We start from the raw sequence: 16,717 nt of genomic DNA on the forward strand, positions 1-16,717 counted from the left end.
TTGAGAATTTTTTTCCTTTGTCAATACTTCTGCAAATTTTTAGAACTTAACATTAAAATTTAAAACTTTTGCGAATTTTAATAAAAAAATCGCTATTTTTTCAATACTATTTCTTCGAATGTACAACTATCACTCAAAAGTTAAAAAATTTAAAAATACGAAAATGGTAACTCAAAAATAACGCTGGAGTGCAGTGAACCACATGTGACTAATTTGTGATTATAAAGTGTGACCACGAAGGGTTAACCAAAAATTATTATTATACATTTTACAACCTTTATCTATTCGTATATAAGTATTCATTTCATCCAGAGCTATGCCACATTCACTACTTCACCCTTGCAATTTTTGATTAAGGTACACCTCCAACCGAAGTTATCAAAACTTTTATTTCACCCTTCCCATTACTTTTTATCAATTTATGCCACCAGTTCGATGTGATCTTATACAACTTGCATCCCTCATTAATTAATAAAATATATTACAATACAATTTCACAATCGCCACGTTAATACAGAACGTCACGTTCCATTAACCCCACAATTCCCAAGATTCTCTATAACCGTTAAACAACCTTTACTTTCCACGCGTATCACCACAAAATCTTCCCACTAAGCTCACCTCGCGATCGTCGAAACAATTTCAGTTTCACGCATTCCGTTGATTTTTACCGCCTCGCGTGGATTTCCCGCTGTAATTTATACAATTTCACCGCGGGAACCATTACACGATCTGGCCCACGCGAATGCATTACGATCGTCGGCTCCTAGGTGCTTTCTCTTTAACTTGAACTTAATTGCACGGCGAGCACAGTCTTAGCCGCTTCCCTCTCGATGCAAGCGTCGTGTTACGCCTCGGACGTGGGTTGCATCGTTTCCTAACCCACTAAAGTCTAGCCGGCGCTGTAAACAGAGTAGAGGCCTCCTTCCTCTCCGATCGGCGAACCCGATCGCGCCAGGGACAGTCTAAGGTTCTCCTCTAGCACGAGCAAAAGCGCGTTTCGTCGTTCTCCTCGTGTGCATCGTCTGCACGCTGCATCGTGCGCGGCCGGCGATGATGCAGCGTCACGGTGCAACGCACCCAGCATTTCACAGTCGACGATTCACCGTGAATAATTTCAGACATGTGCGAGGGTAGCCCGTGAACGCGGAGGAAGAAGAAGAGGACCGAAGATGACGCCATCAGGAGGAACGATGCCTTTGGTTCCGCAATTGCTGCGTTGCTTAGCCGTAGCGACATTCCTGATGCTCGGTACTCGCCTGGATTGTGTGACAGGTATGTGTACTGCAGATGTTTCGTTACGGAAGTTTACCACTGAGAGTGGGTGATTTGATCTTTTCAGAGCAGGTGAGATCTGAGAGCCTGTAGGGCGAAGTCGTAGTTTGTTACGGGGGGATTCTTTTTGTTTAGATTGTTGATGATGGAGGTGAGATTTTTGATTTGTGCATCCCCTCTGTTAAGAGGCGAGGGTGAGTGAATTTGATGTTGGATAAAATTTTCTTGATGACGTGGAGGGAGTTTATTGCCACCTCTGTGGTTTCATCTCTACGAAAATTTCGACCCGTTAGAATGGCCTTCTGAAAACAGTTTCATTAAATATCGCGATTACCAGGGAGAGCGGTGTAACTGGATTTTATACGCGCTGAAATCCACACTCGCGGCTCAGAAATTCGAGGGAAATAAAATGAAGGAAGTCCAGCTCCCTGTAACTTTTCGTGCATCGCAAACATTTCCCGACCGCGAATTATTAAAGTGGGAGGAGAGCCTCGCAACTCGCCAGCCATTGCTGTTTACCGATGAAAAAGTAACTCGTCGAGCTTTACGCCACGCATAATGAGAGGGGAAAAAATAATGAAAATAATGCAGGTCCCGCGTTGCATCTCGTTCCCTCCCCTTCCGGCAGCTCAAGGTAAATACACTTGCTCGTTAGATAAATCTATTCCTGACCTACTATCGCGTGCCTGCGACACTTTCAGAAACGTGCCTCGCAAAGATGGACCGTTGATTCCCATCGTTACCATTTCAGATCGTGAGATCGAGGCCTCGCTCGTATTCAAACTGCAATTTGTTTGCCGTTAATGAATCTTCCCCCGCTCGTTCGAGCACAAACGAATTAATTAATCCCTCGTCTCATTAGATTGGACGCGCTCGCCTTTGCTGATCTTTCTGTTTCGGTTTACAAGAATTTTCGAAACAGACAAAATGTTAATGCAATGTTAAGATCGTGAAAAATCACAGGCGAAGGACATGAGCGTTATTGGATTCTATTTAATATTGTTGATTTTAATCAGCTACCTTCAAGTTCATTTCCTATGACACATTTGAGAAATTTTTTATTAAATTCTCAATTTCTGGGTTATTGAATAAGTTTCCGAGAGATTTGATTATTAAAGCAATTTGCGATAATTTCTGTTTCATTTTCGCTGTCTTCTGCGTTGCTCTGTTTATTTTCGTGGGCAGAGATTACGCAGGAAAAAAAAAATAGATTTCTTATTAAACTTCATGGTACGAAGAGATCTTTCCTGTGATTTATGTTGGACAAAAAACTTTCTGCATCTCTTGAAAGCGTGAACACGAGTATAAATTAAGAATCTCAAATAGAGTTGCAATAAAAAATATATATATATATCTAAAGTTCTTGTCAATTCGGGTAAGTTTTATTTGAAACTGTTTTTAAAATAAGACTCGACTAAAAGGTTAAGGGAGATGTAGTTGCAGTCACATGGTTCAGGGAAGCGTGTCTGACCACAGACGATCCCTCTTCCCTTGTCTCGTATTTTGCTTTCTACATACACTCCTAGGCACACAAATCAATCGTACTTTCTCGTATCTTCCGGTATTGTTTAATACGTGCATTATTTCGAAAATGCTTTTCAATCGATTAATTCCTTTCTTTTTTTTTCATTCTTCATACTATCCTCATCCAAGAAGAACAATCTTCCTCTGTTCTAAAACTAAACACTTGCTCGTCAAATTCTTTTCAGAGAATTTCAAATTTGTTCACATAATATTCTTTCTAATACACGTTGAAACATTCTTCTACCTGATTTTATTCGCGCGTGATAGCCTCGGATCCAAAACTTAATTGCCAAGCCACGTAACGCGATTCACCCTCCATAGAGAATCTTTGATCGCCGGTGTAAGGTGTATTTAGCTCCGTCGCTCTGGAATTTCGAGGATCCTTTTCATCCTCGAATTAACGAGAACATTCTTGAAGGGAGTAAGGCAAGAAGGGCTGGAACGCAGCCCACAATGCACTATCATAAACCGGGGGAACTACTTGAACGCGCGTGAAGTAAGTTTAAGACCAGTTTTCAGTGAACAGAGGACGAATTACTTCGCGCGAATCCCCCAGCCTCGCCTGTACGTATTAATGATCAAGATGCTGGAAAGTTTGGACACTCTAATCCGCTTCTAGGGAAACAAGAACTGCTCGTTGTTCGCGACACGTTTACACCGAAGCGTTCTTTTTGCCGAACGGATACTTTTGCCAAATCTCTTGGTAGGATTTCGAACACGTGTGCGCGCTGGTTTTCGTTACACCCCCGAAGCGAGGCTTCCACTGAGTTCAAGGTCCACTGCTTGGATGGCTGACCAAGTGACCATCCAGGAACTCCCATGTGCTCTTGGCGCATTGGTGGTCCAGAGTCCACCCCGAATCGAAGGTCCCCAGCTAATGATCGATAAGGGTCAATGCTGCTTTAAGGGCCTTCTCACATCAGACACTCCAGCTTTCTCCCTTTTATCTTTTCTATCTCCTCGAAGCAGGTGTTGCTTATGGTAAAGGAGAACGCAGAAGTGTCTCGTGTGAAAACTTCCTAAGAACCTTCTGTGGGACACGATTGAAGAGTCCTTGCAGAAAACACTGTAAGTGCAAAATTAAAAAAACAATATATTGGAAAATGCCCTACGTTTCAATGGCAATAGTACAGAGTAGTATAGAATTATAACTATATTATAAAATTTGAGTATTAACACTCACAGTGTTTTCTACAAGGACTCTTCAATTATTATTTCGACATATTCACAGTTCACTTTGTCAATTTCTCTAAATATTCTTTAAACCACCACTGCCTCTTCTAACTCAATATATCCGAAGTACCAATAATGTATTATAGATGTACCATGTGTAAAAAGGTCCCAGGGGCTTTTTGTAGTATTTTGGACATTCTCACATACGTTCCACCCTTCTCTATATTCTTTAAAGCAACCCTGTCTGTCAAGTGAATGTATCCATGACACAATTCCTGAGCCACCGAAGTGTCGAACGTGAAAGGGCCCCGGCACCAAGGAGCAAGCCATCGAAAACGGGAATTAAACGCGATTGTAATCACAGTCATTTGGCCTGCCTCGAATTGTAACGTCGAGAGGGTGTCTGAGACTTCTGGTCAGTGATGAATGGCCGCGTCCAGCGGTGCGCTGGTGTCCGCGGCGTAGCCCCGTCGAACCGTTGCAAGTGCGGAAACGTGCAAAAAGCTGGCCGACCTTGTCCCACTTCCGTCGGAGCTTTGGGGAACGAGCTTACTTGTGTAAATGCTACACAACACATGCGGCAGCCGCGGCCTGTGGCGCGCAGCCGAGCCGTTTCGTTATGTAATCGTTCCATTATGTATACTGGGCGTTTCAGAACCGTGGCTGCTGCAGGTAACAGTCATTTCGACGTTTGGATGGATTGGTAGGGCTGTACCGAACAAAGGGACGTGGTAAGGTACAAATTTATTAGACGACCGCGTAACTTCTTCTTCCAAAGGCAGTTCCAGCGAACGATTCGATTCTTCGCCAATTTTTTCTTCCAAATTTCTCAAAGTACCTGTCGTTTTTAAGTATGGTTGTACAAACAAGAGATTTTGGGTCACGCTTTAAAGGACTGATTATCTTAAGAAATAAATTGTTTGCAGGTCTATATTTATTTGTACTGACTTGTTTCTGTTAGTGAACTCTAATGCGCAGTTGAGTTTGTGACCTTTTAAAATAGGAAAATGGTATATTAAATTTTGTAAATAGTGCTTAGGCATTTCCTGCGGCATGATGGTGAACAGAGAATGGAGAAAAGTCATTTTGGCCAGGGATTAAATCATAGGGTGGGCTGCTGTGGGTATTGGAAATATATTCCCTTCTGGATTTTATGCCCGTTCGTCAGGCTAGCCGAAGTGTGGATTGCAGTCATTTGGGCGGTGTATATAGCTCAATGAAAGTTGTGTTGATAACTGGGAGAGCAGTTGCCTAGCAAACAAGAAGTTCCAAGTTTTGGAATCCCGGAACAATGGTCCATATAGTCGACTGGTCTCGAGTGTATAGTATGAATTCAAATGGTAGTTAGAGTTTATGGAAAGATTCCAAAAGCTTTGACAACGATGGTTTTGCACGCACACTGTCTTTGATATAACTGTCTCCCTGTGGTGCTCGATAGTTCGGTTTAGTCGGGGCTTAAAGTGTATACTCCGACAAATCATTACCACGTGCAATTTTAAACCCTCGGTGGGATCTTAAAAGGCATTAAACTATTTAATTCTACGACACTAGGAGTTGTGTTAGATTCTTGATTTTCGTCCAATATTGCTTTAATATTGCATTAAGCAATATACTCTGTATTTGCTCTGTTCGTCGTAAATATCGTACTCATAACTCAACTATACCATGAAAAGTTTTAAAATTAGAAGTAAAAGTATACAAGGGGTTAAGGCTCAAATAATAGTTTTTTAATTATGAAAAGGAAACACTTGATTTTAGTTCCTATGTATTACAAAAGGAAGAAAAAAATATAGTGACACTCTTTAATCATGAGGGAGTGTTGGCAAAAAAAATTGATTTTCCCAATCTTCATAAAAAATGATAATATAATACAGTAATTATTATTAATGTAATTTTTATCTCTCCTAGTATTCTTCGTGAGCCCACTTACTATTTCTATTATTCCACCGTTCCCACGGTAGAGTTTAAAACTATTTACATCCACTTTCACGGACAAAAGATCTGAAAACGATTAGCACGTCGTTTGCAATTTCCACAAACACTTGAATTTCTACCCCAGATTCTGCAACATTCTGTATGATTTGACGCTGCGGTGTGCAGGGGGGCGTACAAATACGTCGTGTGCCTCGGCTCCATTGTCGTGCACTCGACGTATAACGTGCTCCGTTATAGATTCGTCTGCCACGTTTCTTTAGGTCGCCACTGAAAAGTAATTCCTCCTCGAGTCGACTCGGGCGAGGACAAAAACAGATAGAGTGAAAGGGGGAGTGGGTAGGAAGCGTGATAACGGGGAGGTAAGAGGAAAAGCGGAATAGAGAGAAGGAAAGGCGAGATTTGCAAGGAGATTTCTTTAAAACAGGCGAAGTCCTTCTCCTGTCTATTTACGATCCTCGGAACCGCCCTTCCAAGTAATTTGACAGTTCCTACAGCCGGAATTTCCCACGGATTATTTCATCTGGACGATCGATGGGAAGAATCTAGCGGCGATTGTACTCTCTAAGAAACGTAATTCAGCTTCTGCAAAGCCTCGTTTTGAGTCCTTTGATATCAACGCTTTTGATAGCTACTCTGAAAGAATTCTCGGGATAAAAGACCGATTGTACCACTTCTGCATTTTCCAATATGCATAGGTGAAACTGAATCTTCACAAATTAAGAGATATTGACCTCTACATTTTGATCCTAGTGTACCATTTCGACAAACTACAATACTGGAAATATTATATCGACATGATTGATAAAGTAGGACCTATTTTCGTTGCATTTCTTTTTTATTGACCAAATAACCATCTTTTCAGTCAAAAATTTAAACTTTAGTTTAAAACGTCCGCTACTTTGTCCCAAATTAATATTTCGAAAGGTCCTTACAGTTTTTAAGAAAAAAATCGCAAAAATCATTCTTCTTTCGGCCTCTTAACTGAGCATAGCCATTTAAGGTACCAGGAGGTCATTGAACCGAAAAGAAAAATGTGTTTATTAGTAGCGTGCCTAGTAATTCCAGCCTCTCGTTGAAGCCTATCGACGCAGGTGTCAGTGAAAGGGTTTCGCCTGAAAAAGCATACAAATCTCACCTTGGTAATGCGCACTGTTACACCTCTAATTAACCAAAACGCGCTAGCCTGTCCAGCAACTTATCGGATCAGTGACGAATTTTTATTCCAAGAAGTCTCGCCCCCGTCCACACGCCACAAGAACGGCGTAATAACGCCACATTGCGTTGCGGTCAGTGCATGTGCATTAAAAGCCGTCGTTACCGCGTCCGAACAACGAGTTGTGACGTACGCCTGGTCGATAGCCGTAACTGGAAAAACCAGACGCAACAAAAAAGAATCCCCGAATTGATCTGTACCGCCGTTCGACCGCGTACTTCGATGCGTGTCCGAGTTTTAATGGCGGGCTTCGAATCAGCATGCAATCAGGTGAAAGTACTGTGTAATACGTATATTCTGGAAACACCTATAAACGTTTAGAAATACATGGGGCAGCAGTGGCAGCGAGTGGCGCAGCGAACCTTTGCTTGGAGACGGCTAATGGTAACAATTAGCTATGGACCACCTATTCCAGCTGGGAGCAACGAAAGTGAATTTTCATTTCCATGCTTTCCTTGCTTGGTGTTCTTTCCACGGTATATTGTAACGAGTGTGTCAATTAAGATGTCGACAGAAGTGAAGGAACCGTTAAGAAGGTGCACTAGCAGTGAGACATTCACTTCCTGAGTGATATAAAATGTCATTCAGTTCACACTTTAAATTACCTTTCCGTGCCATTATATCTCTTCACGGAATCTAATTATAATTATGATATTTTTAATTTGATGGTCACGTAACACTTCTTAGGTGAACATTCACCTCCTGAAGCATTTATTTATTTACTTAAGGGGGGATTCTCGTCTAGCGTCCCTCCAAAAGTAACTGGTATTTAAGAATTTTTTTTGAAAAAACTGTTGGTCATATTGAATTAAACTCTTTTGGGATATAAGGAGGCATCTTTGAACTTGCAGAAAATATTTTTTTTATGTCGATCCTTTTTATTATTTATTAATTATTGTGGAATCTCTTCGACGATGTTGGCGGGATGTGTAGCGCCTATCACAGTCATCCGATTGCCAGAAGAAAATAGAAGTTTCTTGAAGTTAGATAGTTTACGCTGGAATTGGTCCACTTTAAAGAAAACAAATGAAAAATTGAAAGAGTTAAAGCGTCTGAAAGAAAAAGTAAGTTTTTTCCATAGACACATTTTTCATATTATTCTTTATATCGACGAAAAAAGTATTATAAAGAAAACCTAAAATTAAAATTTCAGTTCCAGTCTCAGCGTAAATTATTTAACTTTAAGAAAATTGTCTTCTTTATGCAATCAGATGACTGTGACATAAAAAAAATATTTTCTGTAAGTTTAAAGATGCCTCCTTATATCCCAAAAGAGTATCATTCAATATTAACAATAGGTTTTTCAAAAAAAATCATAAATTTCGGGGGCTGGTGAAGCGCAGATTAGAGAAAGAATTATACAAGTAATACGTAAATAAAGTGGAAGCAAAGAGCACGTAAAGGTGCAAACACAAAACCAAAACAAAGAATATAGTAGCTAGTTACAACTAAATGTGTGAAATGAACAGTGGAAGAAATGCAAAGATTTGCAGAACTCGTATAGCCACGCGATATCCCAGTTTTACAGAATTTCGCTTTCTTTTCCCTCATCTTCGACTGGGTACATCCTTATCATCGTTGCACGCGTCCCTCGCACGTTTCGCAGATTAAGAACTTCCTGTTTGTTCCTATTTCAACGAGAGACTCGCGCAAACGTTAAACTTGTCCGAATCAGGCGCGCCGGGCGCTCATCGAATCGGTCCGAGGAACCGCGAGCGCGTTGCACGATCCCTGGATCAGATCAACGCGATGATCGCGGCCCTGAATAAATTGAGATAGCATCTATGCGCGCCAAGAGACACGAACTTCCTTCGCTGCCGGGTTGCCTACGGTTCTCCTATCGTTTCTCGATCTTTTCTGCCTTTCGCAGTCGGAAACAGTGTTTTACGCCGCCGCCCAGTCCGAGCGAAGCTAATTAGTCAGCTTGCCGGGTGGATTCAGCGGATCCACTTCAAATATTAATCCCGCGCTTTGCAGTGAAAACGGGGCACGAGTAAAAGCTGGCTTTCATAGCCACTCATAGTTTGTGTATTGTTACGAAAGTCAGCCGGGATTTTGGTTTTCTATTAAAATTCATTTGCACTTCGCCTGGAGTGCTCGCGGTCTTATGGTAGTGGAGTTTCTGTGCTACGATTGCAAAATTGTTATGTAGCGGCTTATGGTATTCCTTAAAATGAAGGGTAAGAGGAAAAGCAGGGAGTGTCACAAACCACCGTTATCAAGAAAATTAAGTTTTCAATACTTCGGCCCGTCAAAGAAGCAAGGTTCAATGAATTTAAATTCCTTCTTAATTAATTTCTGGTTTTACCTTGACGACAGAAGCTTGTGCTTGGGCAAAGAGTGAACCTTTCCGTGGACGTTTCCGTTTTTAATCAAATAATCAATTAATTATTACATATTAATTCTAGTATGTAAAACGGGGTTTTCGGGTTTTACAGTTTTTAAAAAGTCGATAAACCCTACTCTGAGCATTGCTCTGTCGCGCAATTGAGCTCCTGGATTTACATTCTCGTTGAATGTTTCCACAAGAGAGTTGTTAATTGCCATTATACAAAAGACAAAGACTCGTCGGAGCGATGTTCGATATTCTCGACAGACTTTGCGACTTTACGAGGCTAAATGACGGGGTACGTGGCGGTAAGTTCGCGCGAGGCTAGCTGGCGGATGCGTTTAGAGGCGTGCAACCGTCGACCTTTCGAACGCTTCCTGAACGGGGAGATAAACGTGATTACGTCGCCACGCGTTACGGCACGCTGAACCGTTCCAATCCTCGGGACAGATTAGAAGGGGAAAAAATAGTTTTATCGAGTCGGACACACGCCGTTTTTTTACGGCGTATCAGTCGCAAAAATGCTGCAGACTCGTTTACGCTGGAGCTCGACAGTTATCGACATTTCGAGCGAAACATGCGCGCGCTTGAGAAACGCGTGCTACTTAATTGCAGGGTGCAACATTTAGTCGGGCATATGCACGAAACGAGTTTCGTAACTCTGATAATGAAGCTGGAACTGACCGAGTGCTCTGGGCAACCACCGTGGATCTATCATTTGTTTGCACAATCCATTAAAACGTTTCTTTTAATACTTGTTTTTCTTCTGCATGCTTTTTTTGCCTGTGGCACCTTGTCGCCTAATTCCTGCTTGTTCTTGTTGAAAATGGGGAGGATTGTTCGAGGTCCTGTAGCATTATGCTCCACCAACACAAATTTTCATGATTCGTGATGTTTGTTTGCTGTCATTTCGCTGAATTGAGGAGTGATTTTTCAAAAGGGCATATTTCCACATAGAACAAATTTTTAATAACCGGAAACTGTGGTGCCTATATTTATTAAAAAGGATCTTCTTTTTTGAAAAATATGGACGGCGTTTGAGTTGTTAAAAAATATGTCTGTAAAAATAATCTGATGGCTAACATTTGCCCCTGTTATTTAATGTATTTTGCCAATAAATACTTTGTTGAGTCGTTAGAAATAACAGAAGATTGATATGATTTCATTTAAGAGATAGTGTTCGGCGTTACATCCTGCGAGGCGAGAATAAATTTGCAATAATACGTCGTAATTGGTCTACTCTAAAGCGTAATATGCGCTATCGTAGATAACCGAAGGCAATTGAATTACTTAACGTGAACGAGAGACCTGTTCAATTGGCATTTTTTGAAATTGAATTCTGAATTCACGGTGCCATATTTTGGCGCGCCATATGTTGAACCCGTTTCCCGTTCTACGAGCTTTAATCACGATAGAATTCGACAGCCAAATTGAACCCACTAACATGCAAATTTCCTCAAGAGTCCTTTCACTTACGAGTGCACCCCACATTTATTGGAAAACGTGAAAACGTGTTTTCGTTGCACATGCACGCAGGGACAGGTTGTTTAGTGTTCCTGGCATGTAAATCTGGTTTCTTTAGAGAAAAACTGTAACGAATAAACGATGATAAATGGGACTGTTATGCTTTTCCGATAAGGAAGAAATGGGAACGTTTGACTGTGATTGGTTGCTGGAAAGTATTTAATTACTTCCCTGAATTCTAGCTCAAGTCGTGAGAACGAATGACCACGTTCTGATTTGCATTTCCTCGTAAATTGGGTTGAACTGTGAAGCATTGCGAAGTAAAGCCTTTAATATATCCGAGGCGAAAAGGCAATTGCAAACACTTGCATGAAATTCTTAAAATTTCTTTGTAACTTTAATTTTTAATAAAGTGGGGATAATCGTCGTTAGGTCAGCCTACAGCAAAACTATCGTATCTTCCGTTGGACGCGAAGGATTTCGATAAAACCTTAATATGATATAGTCCACGTGAAATTAGGCGGTGTTTAAGTCATCGTTTCGCTGACTTCGAATTTGTTTAAAAAATACAGGACGTTGAAGCTTGTGATGTAGCAGTACTACTTGCGTACTAGACGATTTACTGCAAACACGTCTAAAGCACTTCTACACTGCACACAATCGTATAATAAACCTATAAAAATTATTTTACATTATCTGTATGCATAAATGCATGGCATTAGTTTCCCCCTCTGTTTCGGTATGAGTCACGAAAAGGAGGCCTGACGAATGCAGGCTGAAAAATGTTTGCATAAATGAATGCCTGATCGAAGTCTCGTTTCTGCTTCCATGTATTTCTAATTCTGAAATTACATAGCTTCAAGTTGTAATTACACTTTCATTTTACATAACAAAATCAGGATCACTCCCATCATTGTTCCTTCGCCAATAATTTCACGTGAACTTCTAGTTCAACTCACGATTCGTTTTACACAGTAGCAGTAAGTGTTATTTAATAACTCGCTAATTAATTCCTTTGTTTGTCGCAGGATGTCAGTTCTATCCGATTGGGGAGTACCTGAAATTCGTGCGAGTACCAGAGAACCTGGCGAAGAGCACGGAAATTTTATCCTTGGAGGCACATCCCAGAAACCACATCTCGATTATGCCAGTGGATAAAGTGAGTACTCATCTCTTTTATCTCAGAGTCTTGTCGGTTTAATGCACGCTGAGCAATGACTAAATCTGCCAGATGGACGCGCGAGTAAAACATTAGAACACATTCCCAAGAAGGGTCGGATAATCTGAACTGTAAAAACATATGCAGGTCGTTAAAGCATCAAGTTTATAACTGTCTGCAAGAAACTCGAATTATTCGGAGGATGTAGTTCCACTTCTTTTACTCGTTATTAGGTAATCAACATGATTAGTACATTTCGTGGGTTTGAATATGTGATTGGCGAAAGCGAACGAAAGTGTATTAATACGCAGAGGATTCCGGTAATATTAATTCATGAAACTGTAAAGGAATACAATGTTATAATTCTAGAGAGGATTTGAAAGTAAAATATCGAACCTGGATCATTATTAATGAAATGACTTCGAGCTGTTATTTGTGAGAATATCGAAACGAAACTATCGTGAATAAATGAAAAAATGCAAGTCTTGACTAAAAAGTCCCCCTGCCCCTAAAGCAAGACAAAAAGGGTCGCGAGGGCCATCGCTCTCCAATTGCTATCTTCCCTCCACAGATAAATATCGTTGAATTCCAACAAAGATATATCTAGATTTTACAAGCATCCTTGCAGCAAACCGGCGTTATAGCAATTACAACATTACCCCAGCGAAGCTCGAAACGACAGAGTGCAGCGCAAAGAGTTAAACGAAACGTCCGAAAAACATACTTAGCCGCGAACAAGACAATTACCTCGAGATGCCGTGTGTACCGTTGAACGACGTGGATAGATGGCCACCAAACGAAACAATTATCCTCGAGCAGCCTCTGTACCGTTGAACGAGCATATGCCATCGCGTAATCGGCTCGTAACTGTTACAGGACGAAGACGCCCGGTTCTTCAACTACAAAGAGACGAACAAGACTCACGTATCCTTGGTGCTGGCCCAGTCTCTGGAGGATCTGGTGGACACAGAGACGCCTAGAAATCTGCTCAAGTTCCGCGTGGTCTGCGACTACACCGATGACGGCGATTCTCTGGTAAAGCCAAGAAAGTATAATACTTTGCGCGGGACCGGTCACTTCGCCGTTCATTTTTACTAAACGTCCTGCGACTCGGGCACCGTTAATGTTATTAATGGGCATCGTTATGGTTTCACGCTTCTTTAAACGTGGCGCGCGTCCGACGTCCGTTTCCGTGTTCTCCGTGGGCGTAATTAGACCATAATGTAACCATCAAATTGCTGGTGATAAATTTTAAAACGGCGCACATAGGGGTACTTTGCCGATCTGAGCCGCCAAAAGTCTGTTACAAAAACCACAACGCAGATTAGCAATAAAGGATAAAGATCGCTATGAAAATAAAAGGAAGATAAAAGATAAAAAGTATCGCTATATAAAGTGGAGGTGTTCGAGTACTCGAAAAAAGCGAGCGAGCCTGACTCGGCTCGAAGAACCGAAACGAGACGAGTACCCGTAAATACCGAGCGGCTCGAAGAGAACTCGACCGAGTACTCGATTTTTTTCGGGCGACTCGGAGAGAACCGAATACTCGAAATTTTTTTGGGTGGCCCGATCGTACTTTGAACAGATCGAAATTTTCATCTTAGCTAAAAAATAGCGTTTCGAATAAATGCAATTTTCTAGTATTTCTTCCTTTTTATTTTTCAAATTGGAGCTCGATAATTGTACTTCCCGAAGTTTCGAAAAATAATTTTGGCCGGCCAGATTGGCAAAATACCCCCATGTGCGATCACGAGAGTACCTACCGGTTCCCATTTTTGTTATTGTTCAATTTTGGGAAAGACCCGACAACGTTTCGTGGCTCGTGTCGTTTCGCCAATGATCAGGCAATATCCCGAGACGTATCCCACTTTTCCATCAGGTGTCTGGTTCCTTTTTCACGCGCGCCAGGATAACTGGAGCGTGCAGGCACCGGTCTCGATAGAGCGAGCCGGGCCTCTGCTACCGGTTTTCCACCTCTGCAACGCGCTAATCAGCATTTATGCAATTATTTCGAAGGAATGCAGTAGATCAATAGAACCGTTACGTTGCAGATTACAATTTTTCCTAGGCTTCGTGCGGACATAATTACCCTTACGTGTTTATGCCGCGTGGCACGGCGTGTCGATTTCGAGCTCGCCTAGAAAACGAAACCTTCCGACCGCCTTTCGGGGTATTACGTCTGTTATTACTTGGATTTATGTACGCTCGAAATTAATTTCGACAGGGAGGTCTGAGAACCGAGGCTGTCAGTTCTCTTAAATAGCTTCGGTATGCAAGGTATTTTTAAAAAGCTTTCCCGATTCGACCGCGTTTTGTTAGAATGGGAACAGTTCCGCTGGATAAGTACCTATGATATTGATCTTCACTACAGAAAGGATGTTACTTAATTACAATATTCATAATGCAGGAGTAGTTTTCAGTACTGGCGTGAAACCAGCGTGTTTAATTCTACTTGGTAGAGTAGCAGAATTTTTCTAAAAATTTTGAAAATTTAACGAAAATTTATGCATGTGTGGCATTAGGGTGGCTCTTCTTTATACGTCTGGAATTTTTTTGTATTTAATTGCTCCAACCCCTAGAATGTTTCCATTTCATAAGAAAATAATCCCCGAGAAAGTTTATTGCAATCAGACATCAGGAAAAGTTTAGAATTCATCAATGGTTTGGATTTAAAGAATTTCTGAAAAATGTTAAGCTCTATTCAAATTTTCTTCAAATAATATTAAGACAACCCATATTCAAACGCTATTACCTAACAAATGGTTGGGAGCACGAAAACATTATATATACCGTAATTGTAGAAAATTGAATGCTCTTTTAATATTATTTGAACAAAATTTCGATAGGGCTTACCATTTTCGAGAAATTCTTTAAATACAAACCACTGATGAATTCTAAACTTTAAGACCTGCTCGACACCCTTCCACGTAGTCCGATGGCAATAAACTTTTTTCTGGGATTATTTTTAGTGAAATGGGATCTTATATAGGGTGAGAGCAAAAGAAATCGAATGATGAAAACTAAGGGCCACCCTAATGTGGCATGGGCCTGTTCTCCATTGGGCCCCTCAATTTTATCAGAAATTCTAATCAGACGTACAGGCACTGTTTAAACTGTTTGTACATTCCCAGATTGTGTTAATTACATCGTTCAAAAGCAGTTGCAATTAAGCAGGCGCAAATTTTACATTTCTCTAATTTGTAGAACAGAATGCATCGCCGCAGGTGAATCGTTCATCATCGATGCAATTGCCTTGCCGCTTCTCGAAACGAGCATGCAGTCAGGGCAACGCTGTTTTACACAAGTATGCAATAAAGCGGGCAGAATGTAGACGCGGAGTACCGTTGTTACGCAGTACTGGATCTTTCCCGTCACGACGGATCCGACGGGATGTTTTCGTGCGTTGATACAATCTCGCCAGATAAATGTGAAGTAATACTGTTATGCGCCCTGTCTCGTCGCAGATATTAAATACTGAAGAGATGTAGAAGAGAGGAGGTATGAGGAGGAATCTAAGGAGGGAAAGGGGGAAGAATATTAATATCGGTTCACTGTACAGGACTGACCAAATATAATGTCCAGCAAGGATAATGCAATTTATTTTCTATTTTAGTCTCTTTTCCTCTGCACAGTTTATCGGCATACTTTGTAGAAGAAGAGAGGCAAAAATGGGAAAGGGAATAAGGAACAAGTGTGTCGCTACACTTGTCCACTGTTTCGTACTTCGATTCTTCACTTTGTTCTTCGACAAGCACGCACATATGTTCTTAAGTATATGTGAGAACCACCATGTCAATGCACAGTTGTGAAATAAGTGCATGGTTGATACAAATGGTGAAAGTGTATCGACGTATCCTGCTAAATATCTTGGAAGCCAAACGAAATAGAAGTTGTTTGTTTGCCGAGTGGGCAGTATACTTTGCTGTGAGTTCTGGCATGATGGACCGATGTTAAGTTTCCTGCTATCCTGACCTGAGACACTCAAGAGGACGTTGCGTGAGATCGTTTGCAACGGGTAACAGGAAGGAGTGTCTGAAAAGATGCTGAAAATTGCAGATTTTCTCCTCCTATTCAGGAAACTATTTTCTCTAGGAAGCTCCTTCTGTTATACAATTTAAACATTCAGTAAGAATGTTCATAAAACAGTATTTCTTCTATTCCCCATATTCGATTAATTTTTCTGATTTAGGGTTTCTTAACCCTTTAAAAATCTGGTGAAGGGTATGTACCTCTCTCAGAATAATATTTTCAAATACGTAAAGTGACAGACAATGGAATTACAAAGGCAATCAATGATATTGAAATATATGTAGTTATCAAATTAATGTTATTTACATTCATAATTGAGGGAAACACTAAATTCCAGTTATACAATAAACATGTATTCTTTTCCTGCTCCTCAAATTCGTGGATTCTCCTCGCAAAGGAAGATCCCCAACCCGGAAATTAAAAAAATCATGAAACTTTGGGGTAAGAGATAGAAAAAAAGTTTTTACGCAAAAGTTACTTCCTTTAATTAGGACTATCATTTGGTAACTTGCAGTTCTTACAGTTCGCGAGTTGTAATACAAAATCGGAAAGTAGCCTGATTTTCAGAGGCCAATTTCATTCCCTTAGAGTGAATTTGGGTAGCAAAAAAATCCAA

General features: G+C 40.9%; 1 protein-coding gene across 1 annotated transcript in view; it reads left to right on the forward strand.

Moving 5' to 3' along the window:
- Positions 1–16,717, forward strand: part of Cad89d (cadherin 89D) — a 68,096-nt gene that overhangs the window by 26,147 nt on the left and 25,232 nt on the right. Inside the window, exons 2-4 of the mRNA XM_076821418.1 lie at positions 1,122–1,275; positions 11,942–12,072; positions 12,949–13,107. Of these exons, the coding sequence (XP_076677533.1) occupies positions 1,173–1,275; positions 11,942–12,072; positions 12,949–13,107 (393 nt within the window). The 5' untranslated portion in view covers positions 1,122–1,172. The remainder of the gene's footprint in view (positions 1–1,121; positions 1,276–11,941; positions 12,073–12,948; positions 13,108–16,717) is intronic.

The sequence above is a fragment of the Andrena cerasifolii genome, chromosome 10, assembly GCF_050908995.1.
Source record: "Andrena cerasifolii isolate SP2316 chromosome 10, iyAndCera1_principal, whole genome shotgun sequence".
NCBI classification, from domain to species: Eukaryota; Metazoa; Arthropoda; class Insecta; order Hymenoptera; family Andrenidae; genus Andrena; species Andrena cerasifolii.